The sequence below is a fragment of the Pongo pygmaeus genome, chromosome 14 (genome assembly GCF_028885625.2).
Source record: "Pongo pygmaeus isolate AG05252 chromosome 14, NHGRI_mPonPyg2-v2.0_pri, whole genome shotgun sequence".
Lineage (NCBI taxonomy): Eukaryota > Metazoa > Chordata > Mammalia > Primates > Hominidae > Pongo > Pongo pygmaeus.
This window is the reverse complement of record NC_072387.2, coordinates 35,235,906-35,253,001: the sequence shown is the minus strand read 5'-3', so window position 1 is coordinate 35,253,001 and position 17,096 is coordinate 35,235,906. Positions and strand designations below refer to the sequence as shown.

At 42.2% G+C, this 17,096-nt stretch overlaps 1 protein-coding gene across 1 annotated transcript; it reads left to right on the top strand.

Annotated features, from left to right (window-relative positions):
- Window positions 1–2,046: 2,046 nt before the first annotated feature.
- On the top strand, window positions 2,047–7,653 carry GPR12 (G protein-coupled receptor 12). The gene is made up of 2 exons (XM_054446993.2): window positions 2,047–2,277; window positions 3,014–7,653. The coding sequence occupies exon 2, from the start codon at window positions 3,029–3,031 to the stop codon at window positions 4,031–4,033; it is 1,005 nt and encodes a 334-aa protein (XP_054302968.1). The 5' UTR covers window positions 2,047–2,277; window positions 3,014–3,028; the 3' UTR covers window positions 4,034–7,653.
- Window positions 7,654–17,096: the final 9,443 nt, after the last annotated feature.

Here is a 17,096-nt window from a genome sequence, read left to right as displayed (position 1 = left end):
GGTGTAACTTGCCTCAGTTTCCTCCTTTGACTCCTCCCAGGTTTTACAAATTTTTTTTTACAAAAATCCTTATAACTCTGCCATTCACCTCAATACTTTTTTCTCTCCTCCAACATTGAGCTCTTTTTTTAAAAAAATTCTCAAACACATTAACGACTGAATTAAAAAGTCCCACCCCTTTAAGCTCCGTGAGGTCAGGGCCATGTCAGTGTTATTGGCTAGAATAGTGTCTGGCTAGCCCTATGCATTCGCTTTCCCTAAACTGCAATGCCAATGTGAGGTGCCTAAAATTTTGCCACGTAGGTTGAGCTATATTATGCCAAAACTACTACATGTTTGTTAAGTGACTGTTCATTTTTCATGGCTTCATTCTAAAATTCTTTGATGCATCATGCAGAATTGAGAAGAAGATTACATCCCTTCATGACAGCATTTGCTGCCTGGCATTATTGTTGATTTGTGTGTGTGTCACTACCAGACTGTGCACACTTGCGTGCAGAGACTGTGTCTTACTGAATTTCTATGCCCAGCTCTTAGCCCAGTTCTTGGGACACACACGTGTCTAACGCTTCCCCACCATGAACAAGCCACTCTGAAAATTCCATAGAACCTTGCTTCTCAAAGTGTGATCTGTGAACCAGCAGCAGCAGCAGCATCACTGGGGAAGAGGCTTGCAAATGCAGAAGCTAGGCCCGCCCCAAGAACTATTGAGCAGAATCTGTCGAGGTAAAAAGTTCAGACTATTCTGGAGGTAGCAGGAGGTCTTGGACATCATGGAATAGATGTGCCAAATCGAGGAGGCTGGGAAAGAGAGAGGCAGGTGGGTACCAGAAATGCAGGTGAGAGGGGATGAGGGCCTCAACCAGGGAGCTGAGGATGATGAGAAGTGACATGCAGGGAGAGCTGGAGTGACCTTGCAGAGCCAGAAACTGATTGATGGAAGAAGGGAAGGAGAAGCAGGAAGAAAGTCAAGGGTGATTGAGGCTCCGAATCTGTTGGGCTGGGATGGAGAAGACGTGAGCACCAGGGGAAGGCAGGCTGGTCAGCTGATGATGCCCCTGTAGGGTCCCTTGCCTGCAGACCATCTCCATTCATACAAGAGCCCCTGGGCAAGTGGAAGAAAAGCAGTGGGAAAACCTTCACCTCTGACAGGGCAAGACAGGACTATCACACTTTTGCCTTATCCCATCTTTAAACTGGAGGATCATCTTGGAACTTAAGATCTATGAGGTGCTCTGGTTTTTATATCCAGAGGAGGCATGGGCTCATAAAAGCAGACAGCTATCAGGTTCTTCATCTTAGAATCCATTGATGTGGCAAAATGAAAAAATAAATTAATAGTGCCACTTCAGTATCTAAATGAATTGGGGTTTGGCCAATGTCTGCAGGAAGCTTCTACAAGAACCCAGTAAATGATTTCCATTTGAAAACACAGCTCAAAGAGCACTTAATAAGTGCAATTTGGTGATGATAATGATGATCCACAGAGCAGCAGCATCTATCCAGTTAAGCAAATGTTCCTGGGGAACAGTGATAATGAACCAGGTCCAGGACCATGGGCAATTCTAAAAAAGCGTGCGGGGCATTTTGTTGTTTTAAAGATCTGCTTCCCTAACCTGTCCACCCCGCATCCCTGCTGCTGATCGTGAATATCATCCTAACAATTCTTTTGGCCCTGAATGTAGTGGTTTAGGTAAAGGCGTGGAAAAGCCAGGACTGTAGAGACTGGAGCTCCCCAGGGAAACCACAGGAACGAAATAGGTCACAGGGCTCCCAGGCAGCGCTCCCCTGCCCCGCCCGGTGCAAGCCCGGGGCCGCCGGCTGGGGTGGGGCGCGCAGCGCGGCAGGCAGGCAGGGCGACCGTGCAGTTCTCAGCCTCCTGGCTCTTTCGCCCCTCGCCCCGCGCCGCTGGGCCGCCCTCGCCTGCCCGCACCCTAGAGTAGCCCTGACCCGTGGGGGCGCGCGCGGCCTCCCGGGGATCCCGCGGGCGGGCGGGCGGGCGGCCGGGCGCGCGCGGGGCGGGGGCGGCGCGCGCGCGGGGAGCGTGTGGGCCGGGCGGGCGCGGCGGGGAAAGCTGGGCGCGCGAGCCGAGCCTGCTGCTCACCTGCAGCCGCGCCGCTCACCTGCCGCGGAGTGCGCGCCCCGCGCCCTCCCGGCCGGCTCCGGAGCCCGGCCGCCCCCTCCTTGCCACAGCGGGCACCTGCGCCGACATGCGACACGAGTAGCTCGCGCGCTTCGGAAGCACCGGAGGAGCCCCCTCGGCCTGGGCGAGCCAAGGTGACCCCCTCGATGACCCCCCGGCCCCCGCGGGCCGCCTGTCCCCGCAACCTGTCTGTCCCCGTGGCGTCCGACTCCCTTCCCCGCCGCCAGGGGAGCGGCAGCAGTGCATGGGCATCTGTCTGTCTGTCTGTCTCGGTACTTCCATTGCACACACCTCCCTCTCGTGGCCCTCCCGACTGCCCCGTGCGCACGGGGGGAGTCTGGAGCCCCTCTTTGTTCCGGTCGGGGGTGCGTTTGAGGATGTGCACGCGCGCGGGGAATGCGTTTGGAGGGTGGGAGTTCGATGGAAATAGGCGATTTAAATATTCCATCGAGGATGGCGGCCCCTGGCTCGAGACCTGCCGCTGCCGCGTGGTTTTCTCGGCAGCAGCCCAGATGTCAAACAGTTGTTCGTTTTCAGCATGCAAGATGTGATTTTCCAATGTGCATTCCCAGCGCTGTTGCAAACAGACCGCCGCGAGTCCGTGTGTGCCTGCCTCGCTCACGCTGGTGTTTTGAAGTCCTACCCTGTGTTTTCCCCAATGCCAAACGGCATTTTTGTTGTGGGGTTTAAACCGCAGAGACTTTGGCTTTTGTTTCATTTCCCAACAGTTCCTCATTCCCGAAGCTTGTGGCATTTGGTACTGGTATCTGAACAGGGGCTGGCTTTCTGTTTGTCTGTGTGTTTTTTGCATGATCTTGGATTGTCACCCTGCTGTATTTAAACATTAAAAAGCCTGTCTTTTCGTTGAAGAGGACAGGGGTTAAAATGAATGAAGACCTGAAGGTCAATTTAAGCGGGCTGCCTCGGGATTATTTAGATGCCGCTGCTGCGGAGAACATCTCGGCTGCTGTCTCCTCCCGGGTTCCTGCCGTAGAGCCAGAGCCTGAGCTCGTAGTCAACCCCTGGGACATTGTCTTGTGTACCTCGGGAACCCTCATCTCCTGTGAAAATGCCATTGTGGTCCTTATCATCTTCCACAACCCCAGCCTGCGAGCGCCCATGTTCCTGCTGATAGGCAGCCTGGCTCTTGCAGACCTGCTGGCCGGCATTGGACTCATCATCAATTTTGTTTTTGCCTACCTGCTTCAGTCAGAAGCCACCAAGCTGGTCACGATCGGCCTCATTGTCGCCTCTTTCTCTGCCTCTGTCTGCAGCTTGCTGGCTATCACTGTTGACCGCTACCTCTCACTGTACTACGCTCTGACGTACCATTCGGAGAGGACGGTCACGTTTACCTATGTCATGCTCGTCATGCTCTGGGGGACCTCCATCTGCCTGGGGCTGCTGCCCATCATGGGCTGGAACTGCCTCCGAGACGAGTCCACCTGCAGCGTGGTCAGACCGCTCACCAAGAACAACGCGGCCATCCTCTCGGTGTCCTTCCTCTTCATGTTTGCGCTCATGCTTCAGCTCTACATCCAGATCTGTAAGATTGTGATGAGGCACGCCCATCAGATAGCCCTGCAGCACCACTTCCTGGCCACGTCGCACTATGTGACCACCCGGAAAGGGGTCTCCACCCTGGCTATCATCCTGGGGACGTTTGCTGCTTGCTGGATGCCTTTCACCCTCTATTCCTTGATAGCAGATTACACCTACCCCTCCATCTATACCTACGCCACCCTCCTGCCCGCCACCTACAATTCCATCATCAACCCTGTCATATATGCTTTCAGAAACCAAGAGATCCAGAAAGCGCTCTGTCTCATTTGCTGCGGCTGCATCCCGTCCAGTCTCGCCCAGAGAGCGCGCTCGCCCAGTGATGTGTAGCACCCTTGCACCCAGGAGGACTCTGCATTTACCAAGCACTTCCACTGCCTGGCCAAGGTTTGAGATGCTTCCCTTGAATTCCTTGCATTGGATTCCCTCTCAAGCCACAGGAGCACTTAGCATTCGTGAAACAATGACATCGTTTAGATGAGTTAAGTGATTGAAGTGAAAATAATGTTACCAGTGTTTTCACCATTAAAAAAAAATTGTTGAGCTCTTCACTCAATATTATTTTGTTTTGCTTGGGGGCAAGGGTTTCCTTTTATATTTTGTTTGGAGGGCTGATTGGGGGTAGGAAAGGAAGGGATATGATACACCCATGATGTTATAAGAAGTAAATGAGTTTCAGAGTTTTTATCTGGACTGTAAAATAAATTTGAGTGATTGAGGAAAATTGAAAAATACTTACTTTTTCCAGACTATTTTTTTTTACATGATGGTAGATTTTTTAATGCTGCATGTATGTAACAGATTATGACCCCTTTCAATCCAATACAAATGGTTTACATAATTGTGTTTGGAAGGGACCTGATTTTGCTAACATGAACTCAGTAATGTCACCGACACTGAAACCATGAACGCATTCTTATCCATTCTTTCTTTCCTTTCGGCAATTACTGTTCACAAGAATTCCTTCAGTATTTCTATAAATGTTGCAACTCCTTCTGCATGGTTGACTGTGTTAGCTAGGCCACTTGTTTCAAATGTTGCCATGTCAATCTAGATTCCAACGGGTCATTTTTCAATATAGTTTTTCAATGTGTACTTTCTAAAATGAATCCTGAAATAGGTTTTGATTTTCATATGAAGTAGGAGTGATTAGATCCACCATTGTGGTTTCTTAAGCTATTGTCTGATTGTTTTCAGAAAACAAAAGGAAAAAATATTAATAATAGCAATTGAAAGTAGATTAAATTTATTTTAATATATTCTGAAAAAAACTAATGTGACATTATCATGAAATTTAAAAAAATCACCTTTCCTCTCTCTCTGAGAATATATTAATGGTTATTCTTGATTGAGATAATTAGAATAAATATTATAGGCCAAGTTTTTCTGGTTCATACTCTCTGTGGTGCATAATGCATTTGAAACAGGCAGTCCCCTATTTTAATGATTAGGTTTGTTTGTCAGTGCACAGCGTCCATCTATGACTGTGATATATACCAGCTGTATTCTGTAAGGTCATAAACAGAATGACCGTTGGCTGTTGATGAAAAGTTAAGTCTGAAATCTTTTAACTCCTTTTCACCAAAAACCAATTTATACATAATAAAAATCACATTGCCTGTTTTCAGAGAGCAAGAATGTAGTCAGGAAATTGCAAAGAAGAATTCACTTTAAACACACTGTAAAAGCAATGTGTCTCAGGTTTCTTTTCAGTTCATGCAGACAAATGTAGACAGAGGTACCTTCCCTCCATTTGCAATGGATTTATAGTTATGTCTATATAATCAGTGGAAAAAATTCTTGGCAGCACATCAACTTAGCCCATTCAGATGGCAGCAAAAGCAGTATTTCAGGGTCATTGGGGAATCATTTGTAATAAATTAACCTCATTGTTTTGTGCCGGATGTGATGCCCAGGGTGGTCTCAAGACCATTCTGGGAGCCTGCATGCTGATGCCTTCTCTCCAGAGCCTCTTCTAATGTAGCACACGTGTGAATAAATCCTCTACTTGAATCTGTGTCTCCTCCCTGAGGTTACTTATGGAAGCAGGAGAGGGACTGAAATACTTAAGAAGTAGGAAAAAATTTTCAATACATATCACTGTATGATCAATCTAATAAAACTGATGCCTTTAAAACATTTCTTTTGAACATTTGCTGGAGTTAGTAGGTTGAACATGATGAGTCTGTTTTTAATTAATTAAAATTGAATAGCATCACCATAGGAGACTTGACAAAGGTAAGTTGGTTTTGAGAGGGGCTAGGAAATATCCATAATGAGGTTTTAAAGGAATAAATGATGATTTTATAAAAATAGTGGCTCCATTTGCATATCTCCAATAGTCAGAATTATAATGAGAATAATATGTACTTGTTGTGACCACATGTGTGCCAGGCCCCATGCTGCGTCTTTTACCATAATCACAAAACTACTACTTTTATAGGTGAGAAAACTAAGACTAAGAGAGGAGAGGATAAAAAATGTGCCCGAGGCCACAAAGCACAAGGACAGAGCCAGAATTTGAAGCCAGGTTTTCCAAAGTCTAAGTCTTGTTCCTTCCCTGTACCTTGCAAGCTTTCATCCCTCAGTGGATACCAGGGCTGAGGAAACTGATTTGTAACATGTTCCTGTCACAGAGTTTTGGCTCTACATTTAAGACATAAAACTTGGCCTGGCGCAGTGGCTCACACCTGTAATCCCAGCACTTTGGGGGGCCAAGGCAGGTGGATCACCTGAGGTCAGGAGTTCGAAACCAGCCTGATCAATATGACAAAACCCTGTCTGTACTAAAAATAAAATTTAGCCGGGCATAGTGGTGGGTGCCTGTAATCCCAGCTACTCAGGAGGCTGAGGCAGGAGAACCGCTTGAAGACGGGAGGCAGAGGTAGCAGTGAACCAAGATCGCACCACTGCACTCCAGCCTGGGTGACAGAGCAAGACTCCATCTCAAAAAAAAAAAAAAATTTCCTGTTTAAAATTACACTAGTTACGTGGTTGCTTTTGGCCCATGTTTTTAAAACATATAGTTTCAGCTAAGAGATTTTTCAGTTCAACTAATAACATGCCCTTACTGTTTTAAGTTGTGAAAAATGTTGGATATTTATGTGGTTTTCTACAAGGTTTCTTTTTTCCTGTGGAGCTAATTATTTTTAAATGTGCACACATCTCAATGTACATATGTGTATGTATGTATTTATGCATACGTTTACCCAATAATACTAACTTTGCAACAGGACCAAAGACCTCATGGAAAACTGTCTTATTTTCAACAGTTCTGAGGTAGCAGGTAATCTTTTACTCCACATAATTAAAATTTCTAGCTACCAAGGAATTGATATTTTTCCAGTAGAAACAGTTATCCTTGTAACTAGGACAGTTCCATTACTTTATCAGAATCCTGAATTAGTCAAAACTAGTCATCCAAGTTATGACTATCTAGGGTTTTGTTTTCTTTTATTCCTTTAACTCTTTCTTTCTTTCTATCAGTGAAGTTTGTTTTTAAAGGTACCTGGGGCAGGGAAACAGGGTGGAGGTACAGCCCCTCCTTGCCTGGAGCCTACAGTAAGGAGCCAGGTTCAGGAGGGGTGGATTCCTTGGTTGACTTGGCCATGCAGAAATAGTCTTAGACTCCCCCAGGATTTAAAATAGGATTGAAACAACAAGTTTAAAAGAGCAGATGAGGAATAGAGATACTTAGTGCCAATAAAAATATCATGGAGACTCCTTAGGCTTTTTTAAAAAAATGCTTAATCCATTTTTAAAATAATGATTGACTTTATTTTATAGTAATATATGATAATATGAAGTTAGGATGACTTGCCATTTCAGATTTAAAATACATATTAATTAAGTGACTACTATGTTGTGATTTTGAATAATGTTTAAGTTTCTATATTGATTGTATGCCTGGTATAATAAAGGAGAAGACTGCCTTATTGTCCCCTTTAAAATTTGTCGTAATTATTGAATGCTTCGATATATGGTTAGGACTTCTAAGTCTGTTTAGAATTCTAAGAATCACAAACTAATAGGTTTATACATCATGGCCTGAATTCACAGACAGATCTGTCTTCTAAAAAAATTACAGGCAGGGCGCAGTGGCTCACGCCTGTAATCCCAGCACTTTGGGAGGCCGAGGCGGGCAGATCACGAGGTCAGGAGATCGAGACCATCCTGGCTACCATGGTGAAACCCTGTCTCTACTAAAAATACAAAAAATTAGCCGGGTGTGGTGGCGGGGGCCTGTTGTCCCAGCTACTCAGGAGGCTGAGGTAGGAGAATGACATGAACCTGGGAGGTGGAGCTTGCAGTGAGCCGAGATTGTGCCACTGCACTCCAGCCTGGGGGACAGAGCAAGACTCCATCTCAAAAAAAAAAAAAAAAAAATTACAGAAAATAATATTGATAATTTTGGCTAGAGCTCCTCAAACTTTAACTATTTGAAGAGTATACAAATCACCTGAGAATCTTGTTAAAATGCAAATTCTGCTTCAGTCAGTCTGGGGCATGGCTGAATTTCCAACAAGCTCCCGCGATGCTGATGCTGACGGTCTACAGACAACACTGATTCACAATGATACATGTCACACTTTTAATATAACGTATAAATACATATATATAACATATAAATATAACATATAAAATATATATTTGAATATATATAACATGTAACTATAACATATAAATAATATATATTTGAAGTGTTTATTTTTGTCAGAGGTTAATAACTAGTCTGTATTCAATGGAGATGAACTTTGAACTTTTCCTACAGCTTCTCAGGGTCTAATAAAGACCCATAAATGTATTTTTTCCATGTTAATGAACTAACTTTTTAAAATCCTAATGATCATTATCTTAATTTAGTTCTTTCAGAAGCTTTATGTAGATGCAATGTGTTTCTCTAGGTGTGTGTGTGTTTACCTGACAACAAAGGTTTTCACCTCCATTTCTTCAAGGACAGTTTTCTTTAGGACATAAGTGGCTTGTGTTTGGGGGCTGCATGTGTCTGCATGAACTTATCTTGAGATGATTGAGATGAAAACATTTGTTCTCTGAGTTCTAAAATTCAACTGAACTTATTCCAAAGCAACCTTTTCTAGACAGGTACATCAGAGAAATTTAAAAATAGCTCACCTTCATTTGACACTTATCTGTAGCCTTTTATTTTTCAGCATCAAAAATACTATTAATGTTAATAGTTACCCTGGTCACAGGTACTCTGCTACCTTTCTGCTCAAAGAAGTGGGAACACTTTTTTAATCCAGTAGAAGCATATTAAAGTACATAGTTAAAGTGGATTTTAATATATAACTTATATATGTCCACTGTATAAGATACTTATGGAAGACATCTAGGAATTTTTTAATCATAAAAAATTCAAATACTAGCATCAAGCACAAGTGAACAAATTTCAATTGAAAATAAGTTTGGGACATAAATAAAAACATTTACTAGGGCCCAGATTCCCTTGGTAGTTGACTATTTGAACAGTTACCAACAGAATATTTTAAAAGGCAAAAGAGCATCTTATGGAATTCTCTGTATGGCTTGGATTTGCATTTCTCACCAAACAACATATTTTGAATCTACGGGATTCTTATATGGGTTGACGAAAATACAAACCTTCCACATAAGGAGAAATGAAGGCCTGTCTTTTACAGATATATGTGGTTACTGGGATAAAACCTAAGGGAAAATGTGTTCTGATCCAACTATATCCTTACTCCTTCCTAGATCCTTTTGAAGCAGAACAAATTTACTCTGGGATTCTATAGAATCTAATAATTGGAAGAAAACATAAGAAGTAGAATTTTCTATATCAAATCTCAATCACCTAAGTCAAGATCTCTTTGGAAACTGAAGTTGTACACTTTTTTCTCAGTGCCTTGCAGTGTTTTGATATTCCAAATCTTGATTTTCTTATTATATTGTAATTCTATTTTTGTCTTGGCCAAGCCCCTGGAAGTACAGAGAACCCCTTAATCCCAGTCAACATTGATATATTGAAAACATTCATTAAACAATATTGTTCTCTTCTTCTTCAAATAAAACTCTCAATTATTTATGTCATATGTTTCTGATTTTATTTTATATCCTTTTGATCATTTTCCTGATCCCTTTTTCCATATCATTTACCATTTCTCTGCATACTTTTTCAAATCTAGTCATCAGAATGAGGATACAATCATCTACTAAATGGAGCAGAATGATGGATTATTCTCTGCTTCTGGTTACTGGATGGCAGTGGTTCTTTAAGTACGGGCCCTCACCAGCAGCACCAGCATCTCTTGGGAACGTGTTAAAAATGCAGTCACCCAAGAAAGATTTACTGCTGAAAACTCAGGGTATGAGGCCCAGAAGTATGAGTTTTAATAAGCCCTTCAAGTGATTCTGATGCACGCTAGAGTTTGAGAACCATGCCATATAGCTTTGACTGAATCCTAAAGTTTTCCTGACATTACTAATAACATTAATATCTCAGCAGTACTAGGACCTCTCAGCTTTTTCTGCTATGTCTATGCAAGGCAGTCTTCACATTGTACTGTAGCAAATTATAGATGATTTTTGTTTGTAGATGTGCTGTGATTTCACTGGAACTTGTTGCTCTTTTCGAGGTTATTTTCTAATTCATCAAGTTGAATTAAACTTCTGCCCCTTCTGTTAAAGCCATATCACTGTCATGTGCCTCAGACAGAAAGACAATTCAGTGAGAAGAAAAAAACCCAATCAGACCTCTTTCTTGGCATCGTGGAGCTAAGTCTTCCTGTTTGTATTTGTTACTATCTGTAAATTGCCCCGAATATTCCACAGTTGCAGCCTCAACCATCCAGCAGTGCATCGACTGTCCATCCATTCCCCCATCTGTGGTCTGTGGTTATGCATAGACACACGCACACATACGCATGCGTACAATCACACCCTTTACCTTCCTCTCTCATACTTCCACACCCTTCCATTGTCCTTCTACAATCCCAGACCAGAAATCTTCAGTGAGGAAGTCCAGAGAACTAAGGCAGTTGATTGAGGGTCTCATTTTAGGCTAGTTTTGTGGTGTTGATAGGCACAGCTTTGGCAAGCCTAGGTCAGGATAAAAACACTTCCGTGATTCCAGACCAAGGACAGTTTCTACAATACAGGTTGGTTTACATCTCACCCCACTTCTACACTAACCTCATGATGCTGTGATTCGTAGTCCAGAAAGTTCAATAAATAAGAGCAATAAACACATTTTACATAGGAGTTTTCTTAATTCTAGGGATTGACTTGAGGCTAGAACTATGAAATAGTTGCATCTACTGGCACTTAGCACAGAAGGATGTCATTTTTTCTCTTTTTTCTTTTTATTTTTTTAAGACAAAGTCTTGCTCTGTCGCCCAGGCTGGAGTGCAGTGGCACAATCTTGGCTCACTGCAACCTCCATCTACCAGGTTCAAATGATTCTCCTGCCTCAGTTTCCTGAGTAGCTGGGACTACAGGCATGCACCACCACATCCAGCTAATTTTTTTTGTTTTGTTTTGTATTTTTAGTAGAGACGAGGTTTCACCTTGTTGGCCAGGCTAGTCTCAAACTCCTGACCTCAAATGATGCGTCCGCCTCGGCTTCCCAAAGTGCTGGGATTACAGGCATGAGCCACCACACCCGGCCTTGGATGTCATTTTCATGAGTGCTCTTTAACCTTTCAAATTACTAAATCAATTCCATCAATTTTCTTTAGGAACAGTTGAAGCTAAGAAAACATAGTTTAAGTGCCCAAAAATGTTTCTTACTAAACACACTCTCTTTTTTAAGTTCAAGATCCAGTTTAAGAAGCAGCAAATCCCACAATACAGGCTACAGAGAGGTTTTTCACCTATTAATGAAGACTATAAATCAGATATGGTGGCTAATGCCTCTAATTCCAGCTTTCTGGGGGGCCAAGATGGGAGGATAGCTGGAGGTCAGGAGTTCAAGAACAGACTGGGCAATAAAGCAAGACCCCATCTCTACAAAAAATTAAAAAATTAGCCAGGCATGGTGGTGTGTGCCTGTAGTCTTAGCTACTTGGGACTTAGGTGAAAGCCCTGAATGGGCTTTGGGACAGAGCCGGCTACTCTCCCAGCCCAATGACCCAATATTTTTCAGATGTAGATGCATTTTCACTTGAGACTTTTGAGATGTCTCAAGTGAGGATCTAGCTGTTTCTGAAACACCTGAATCCAGAGGTGATGATAACTAAAGTAACTAAAAAGACTGAGGTTTTGCTCTCCTAAGCCCTAATCCAGGAGCTAAAAGCCATGAGACGTGCCCAGTGGGCCTTGTGTCCCCTCCTGTTTGCATTCCTCTTGAAGTTTGTCACAGGGATGAAGGTTTCCTCCCCACCCTCACACTCCACAGAACGGAACACAAACAAACTGTGCCCAGATAGTGAAAAAGCAAAGCTGCCCAGGGCTGTGGGCAGCCTATTTCAAGCTGTTCTTATGGAAAAGTCTTCACTCTGCATGAGGTAATTGTTTCAGTCCAGGAACACTTGACAAACCCTGACAGTGCTTCCCAGATAGTATGCTTTGAAGCTTATCCACTCTAACCAGCTTACTGTTCATATGAAGACAGTTTCTTCCACTTTTAGACATTTTTCCCCCTCTAGTTACTAGCTGGCTCTCAGGGACTCATTCCAGGATGTCTGGAGAGGTTGAAGAGGTTTGGAAAAGAAAACCTGATGGCTTCAGGGTGCCTCCCTCGACCTGCAGACTTTGATGGAGTGATATGGCTTGAATAAGCAATGTTGATGACAGATGCCATTGTGATGTAAACTGACAGTTCCATAGTCTTTTTATTTATTTACTTATTTAATATTTTTAGAGATGGGATCTTGCTCTGACACCTAGGCTGTAGCAGAGTAGTGTGATCATAGCTTACTGCAGCCTCATGCTCCCAGGCTCAAGCAATTCTCCTCCCAAGTAGATAAGACTACAGGCACACACCACCATGCCTGGCTTATGTTTTTATTTTTTGTAGAGATGGGGTCTTGCTATATTGCTCAGTCTGTTCTCGAACTCCTGGCCTCAAGCTATCCTCCCATCTTGGCCTCCCAAATTGCTTGAATTAGAGGCATGAGCCACCGTATCCGATTTATAGTCTTCATTAGTAAAAAGATTAAGAACACTCGCTCTAGACTTAGGCTGCCTGGGTTCATTTCCCATCTCTGTCACTTTATACTTGACTAGCCTTGGGCAAGTTACTTAACTTCTCTGAGGCTCCATGTGTTGGTTCACTAAAATGAGCATGCTGCAAGAAACTTCCTCATGGTATTGGTTGAGATAAGACATAGGGACGGCTTAATATAGTATTTGGCACATATCTACTTGGATGCTACTTTCCAGTAGTTTTATTATCACTACTGTTGCTGCGTTGGTATTATTATTACTGCTACTTACCCAAAACCTGTCAATTACTAATATTGCTTCCACTAGTTAGTGAGGTAGAAACCCAGATAAAAGCTTTACATACATAATCTCATGTAATCTTTTCAGCAGTGCTGAGGTCTGCATTGATATTCTCCATTACAAATAAGGAAACTGATACACAGAGAGGTTGATTGGCTTGCCTAAAACCACACAGCCTTTATGTAGCTCACCGTGAACACTTAGAAACAAGCAATCCCTGCTAAGAAATCACCAGTCAAACCAGCCTGTGCATAAAAAGGTAAGAGGAGTCTTCAAAGACAGCCCAAGCTCAGCTTGAGAGGCATGGCCCAGACACACCCCGGCACTCAGGGGCCTGCCTTGTGGGCTCTGGAAGGCAGACTCCCTGGAAACAAATGGGATGCTGATGGATCTCAAAAGGTAGACTGGACCTAGGTAAGTGTACAGAAGACTGAAGAGTTTTCTGGGAGAAGTAATTGTGATGGGATTCGAAGGAATGTAGAGGAAGTGACTTTAGCTTATTTGAAATGGGGCAAAATTGACATTTTTTTAAATGACATTTTAATTTGAACCCAGTCTCAAAAAAAAATCCTGCAAACTATATTTATATGAATTTCAGTGTAATCACTAAAAGCTCACATTTAGGTGCTTTGTAAACTTCATAAATGTAAGATTTAAAAAAATTTATTCATGTTTATTGAAATCCATCAGTGTGTGTTCCAAAAAAGAGCTTAGAGATCAAAAGTTTGCAGTTGTATAGACATGGATTTACATAAATAAAAAATATTTATTTTTAAAAGTCAGCTATTTTATGTGTACTTTTCAACATAAAACATAACATGCTCAGAATTTTTCGTTTCAAATAAACCTGTTAGATGTACTGTTAGAGTCCACTTTCTTAAGCTGGAAAGGACTTTGCAAGCATTCACTTCACTGACCAGGAAGCCCAGGCCCCGGACAAGCTCTGACCTGGCAAAGTCATTAGCCAGGGAGCGGTAGACCCAGAACATAAACCTGGAGTCGTGATTCCTTGTCCAGAACTTTGTTCTCGGGCAGATTTTCACTGACAAGGAAAAGCTTGAAATGTGGAAGGCTTTGTCTAGTATTTGCTTTCTAGGTTCGAATAATTTTTTTCTTTTCCTTTCTTTTCTTTCCTTTTTTTGTTTCTTCTTCAGATGGAGTCTCACTGTCACCTAGACTCAAGTGCAGTGGTGCAATCTTGGCTTACTACAACCTCTGCCTCCTGGGTTCAAGCGATTTTCCTGTCTCAGCTTCCCGAGTAGCGGGGACTACAGGTGCACGCCACCACACCCAGCCTTAAGTTTGAATAATTTGTAATTACTACTGGCTATAAGAAATCCTTGTTATAGTTGAATAATAATTATCACTATAAGGGCTAACACTCTGCACTCAATTTGTTCCAGGGGTCATGCTAATGATTTTATGTGTATTGACTTATTTATTCTTCACATCCACAAAGATGATATTTGGTAGCATTAATTCTACTATTTAAAAGGGGAGTGTTCACACATGCAAATTGAGAGTGATTCTTATAACCCTTCTTTTGTGTCTCCTAATCCTGTGTTGTACACATCCCTGGAGCTTAACACACTTTCACTATGTCTGGGCAAAAACTCTTCAACAATTTATTGGCTTAATAATCAAGGTTGCATTTCAGAAGCCATTGCATTTAAATACAGATTGTATTATGTTTTTGTGCCTAACATTTCAGTACAAAATTTGACAGACACAGTAGTCATTGTGATTCTTTGTCATATCTGGCAAGCTATGAAGAGGAGTAGGCAAAAGTCCAGAACCCATCTCTATCCTGCCAGAGTGTGTAGCCCTTGCCAGACCTCACCAGTGTGTCTTTCTCGCATTTTTGAGAAGGGGCAGGGAAACTCCACACATGGCAGAGTGATGAGCTTGTGGAAATAATAATGACACAACTAGATTAATGTATGCAAATATACAGTTAGATGGAAGAAATGATACCTGGTGTTCACATCAGTAGGATGCCACAGTTAACATTAATCAGTTGTACATTTCAAAATAACTAGAAGAGAATACTTGAAGTGTTCTTAGCATAAAGAAAAGATAAATGTTTAGGTGATGGATATGCCAGTTACCATGATTTGATTTTATGAATATATGAAATTATCACATGCATCCCTAAAATATGTACATGTATTTTTATCAATAATTAAAAAATAAAGTGACAAAAAGTAATGACACTATTATTAAAAGTCACAGCAAACAGCACAATGTATTGAGTATTTGCTGTTCCTGGCACTGTCATAGGTGTTTTACATAAGTGAATTCTTTTCATCTTTACAATGACACAGCGACATTTAGGTACTTTTATTATCTCCCTCTTACAGATGAGGAAATTAGGGATTGAAAGACGAAGTAACATACCAAGATATCCCACCTGTTAAGTGGCTGGTCCATCCAAGCTTACAACCGCCCTCTTTACTACTAGACACACTTGCTTCCTGTCTGTCCTTGAGGATTAACCTGGTGTTTGTCTCTGAGGCCCAACTACATGATATTCACACCAACTGCAATTCCTGGAAGACATGGATGCTCAGAATTTCTTTGTTATATTGCCTCTAAATAGAAGGCTATTTTCCACCAACATTGGAGCCAGATTCCTTGCTTCTGCTTAAACACCTGAACACAACTTAAGTCAACTGCTTTAAAGGTGTGGACAGGCCGGGCGTGGTGGCTCATGCCTGTAATCCCAGCACTTTGGGAGGCTGAGGTGGGCGGATCACAAGATCAGGAGATCGAGACTATCCTGACTAACATGGTGAAACCCCGTCTCTACTAAAAATGCAAAAAATTAGCTGGGCGTAATGGCGGGCGCCTCTAGTCCCAGCTACTTGGGAGGCTGAGGCAGGAGAATGGTGTGAACCCAGGAGGCAGAGCTTGCAGTGAGCGGAGATCGCACCACTGCACTCCAGCCTGGGTGACAGAGCCAGACTCCGTCTCAAAAAAAAAAAAAAAAAAAGGTGTGGACAGAGGATGGCTCCACCTCCACTTCCATCTCACTCCCCCTCCACTGGGCCAGTGGGGCACTGGTCCTCTTGACACGAGATTATTTCATGAGTCTCAAACAACATTTTTTTCAAAGAAAGCATAGAAGACATCTGAAATTACAGAATTATAGATAATCTGAAGAAATTCTCAAAGTAAGCTATCAGTAAAAATAGGATTTTTTTTTAATGGAAGGCAGTTGCTTTCTTAGTTCCACTGAGTGAGAAAAGACATAGATTGGCTATTTTCCAGTCTGCCAAGTTTGCAAGATTTTTTAAGAAGATGACCTACACTTTATATTTGAAGACGGATTTCACTGAAAGTGATGGACTTGGAAAGCCCATTTCAATAAAGCAATCAGCTGACTCATTGACCTTGAAGTCCAAGAATAATAATCCTTACAGCAATTGACATCTAATAAAAGTGTACTTCAGTAATGTGTGTGTGGTTGTGTGTGTGTGTGTACACACATTAGTGCAGACATCTAATGTATGCATTCACATTTAGATTTTGGCAATGAGAAACTATTGAAGATATGTAAAATCAAGCTTGCTTTTTTCTGTAAGAAATATGAAACAAAATAACGAGAATCACGCCAAACAAACACCTACTGAGTCATTCCAAACCTGTGTTTTTATATAGTTTTAAAAGTACACAATTCAGTAAGTAGGGAGTTTTTAAAATTTCAATGTTACTATACATATTTTGGAATATATAATGTTAGTTGGCAAATATTTAGTATAGAACTGCCGAATTTAGATGGTAACTTATTTAAAAGCTCTATCAACTGTATTATTATTTATTATTATTTGATCACTGTGGCAATTGAGCATTTGAACTGTGACTAGTGCAACTGAGGGACTGAATTTTGAATATTATTTAGTTTTAAGCGACTTAAATTTAAGAAGGCACACATGGCTGGTAGACGCTGTAGTAGGCAGTAAAGATCTAG

Coding starts and splice junctions, on each gene's coding strand:
- GPR12 (XM_054446993.2), top strand. CDS start 3,029: ATGAATGAAGACCTGAAGGTCAATTTAAGCGGGCTGCCTCGGGATTAT.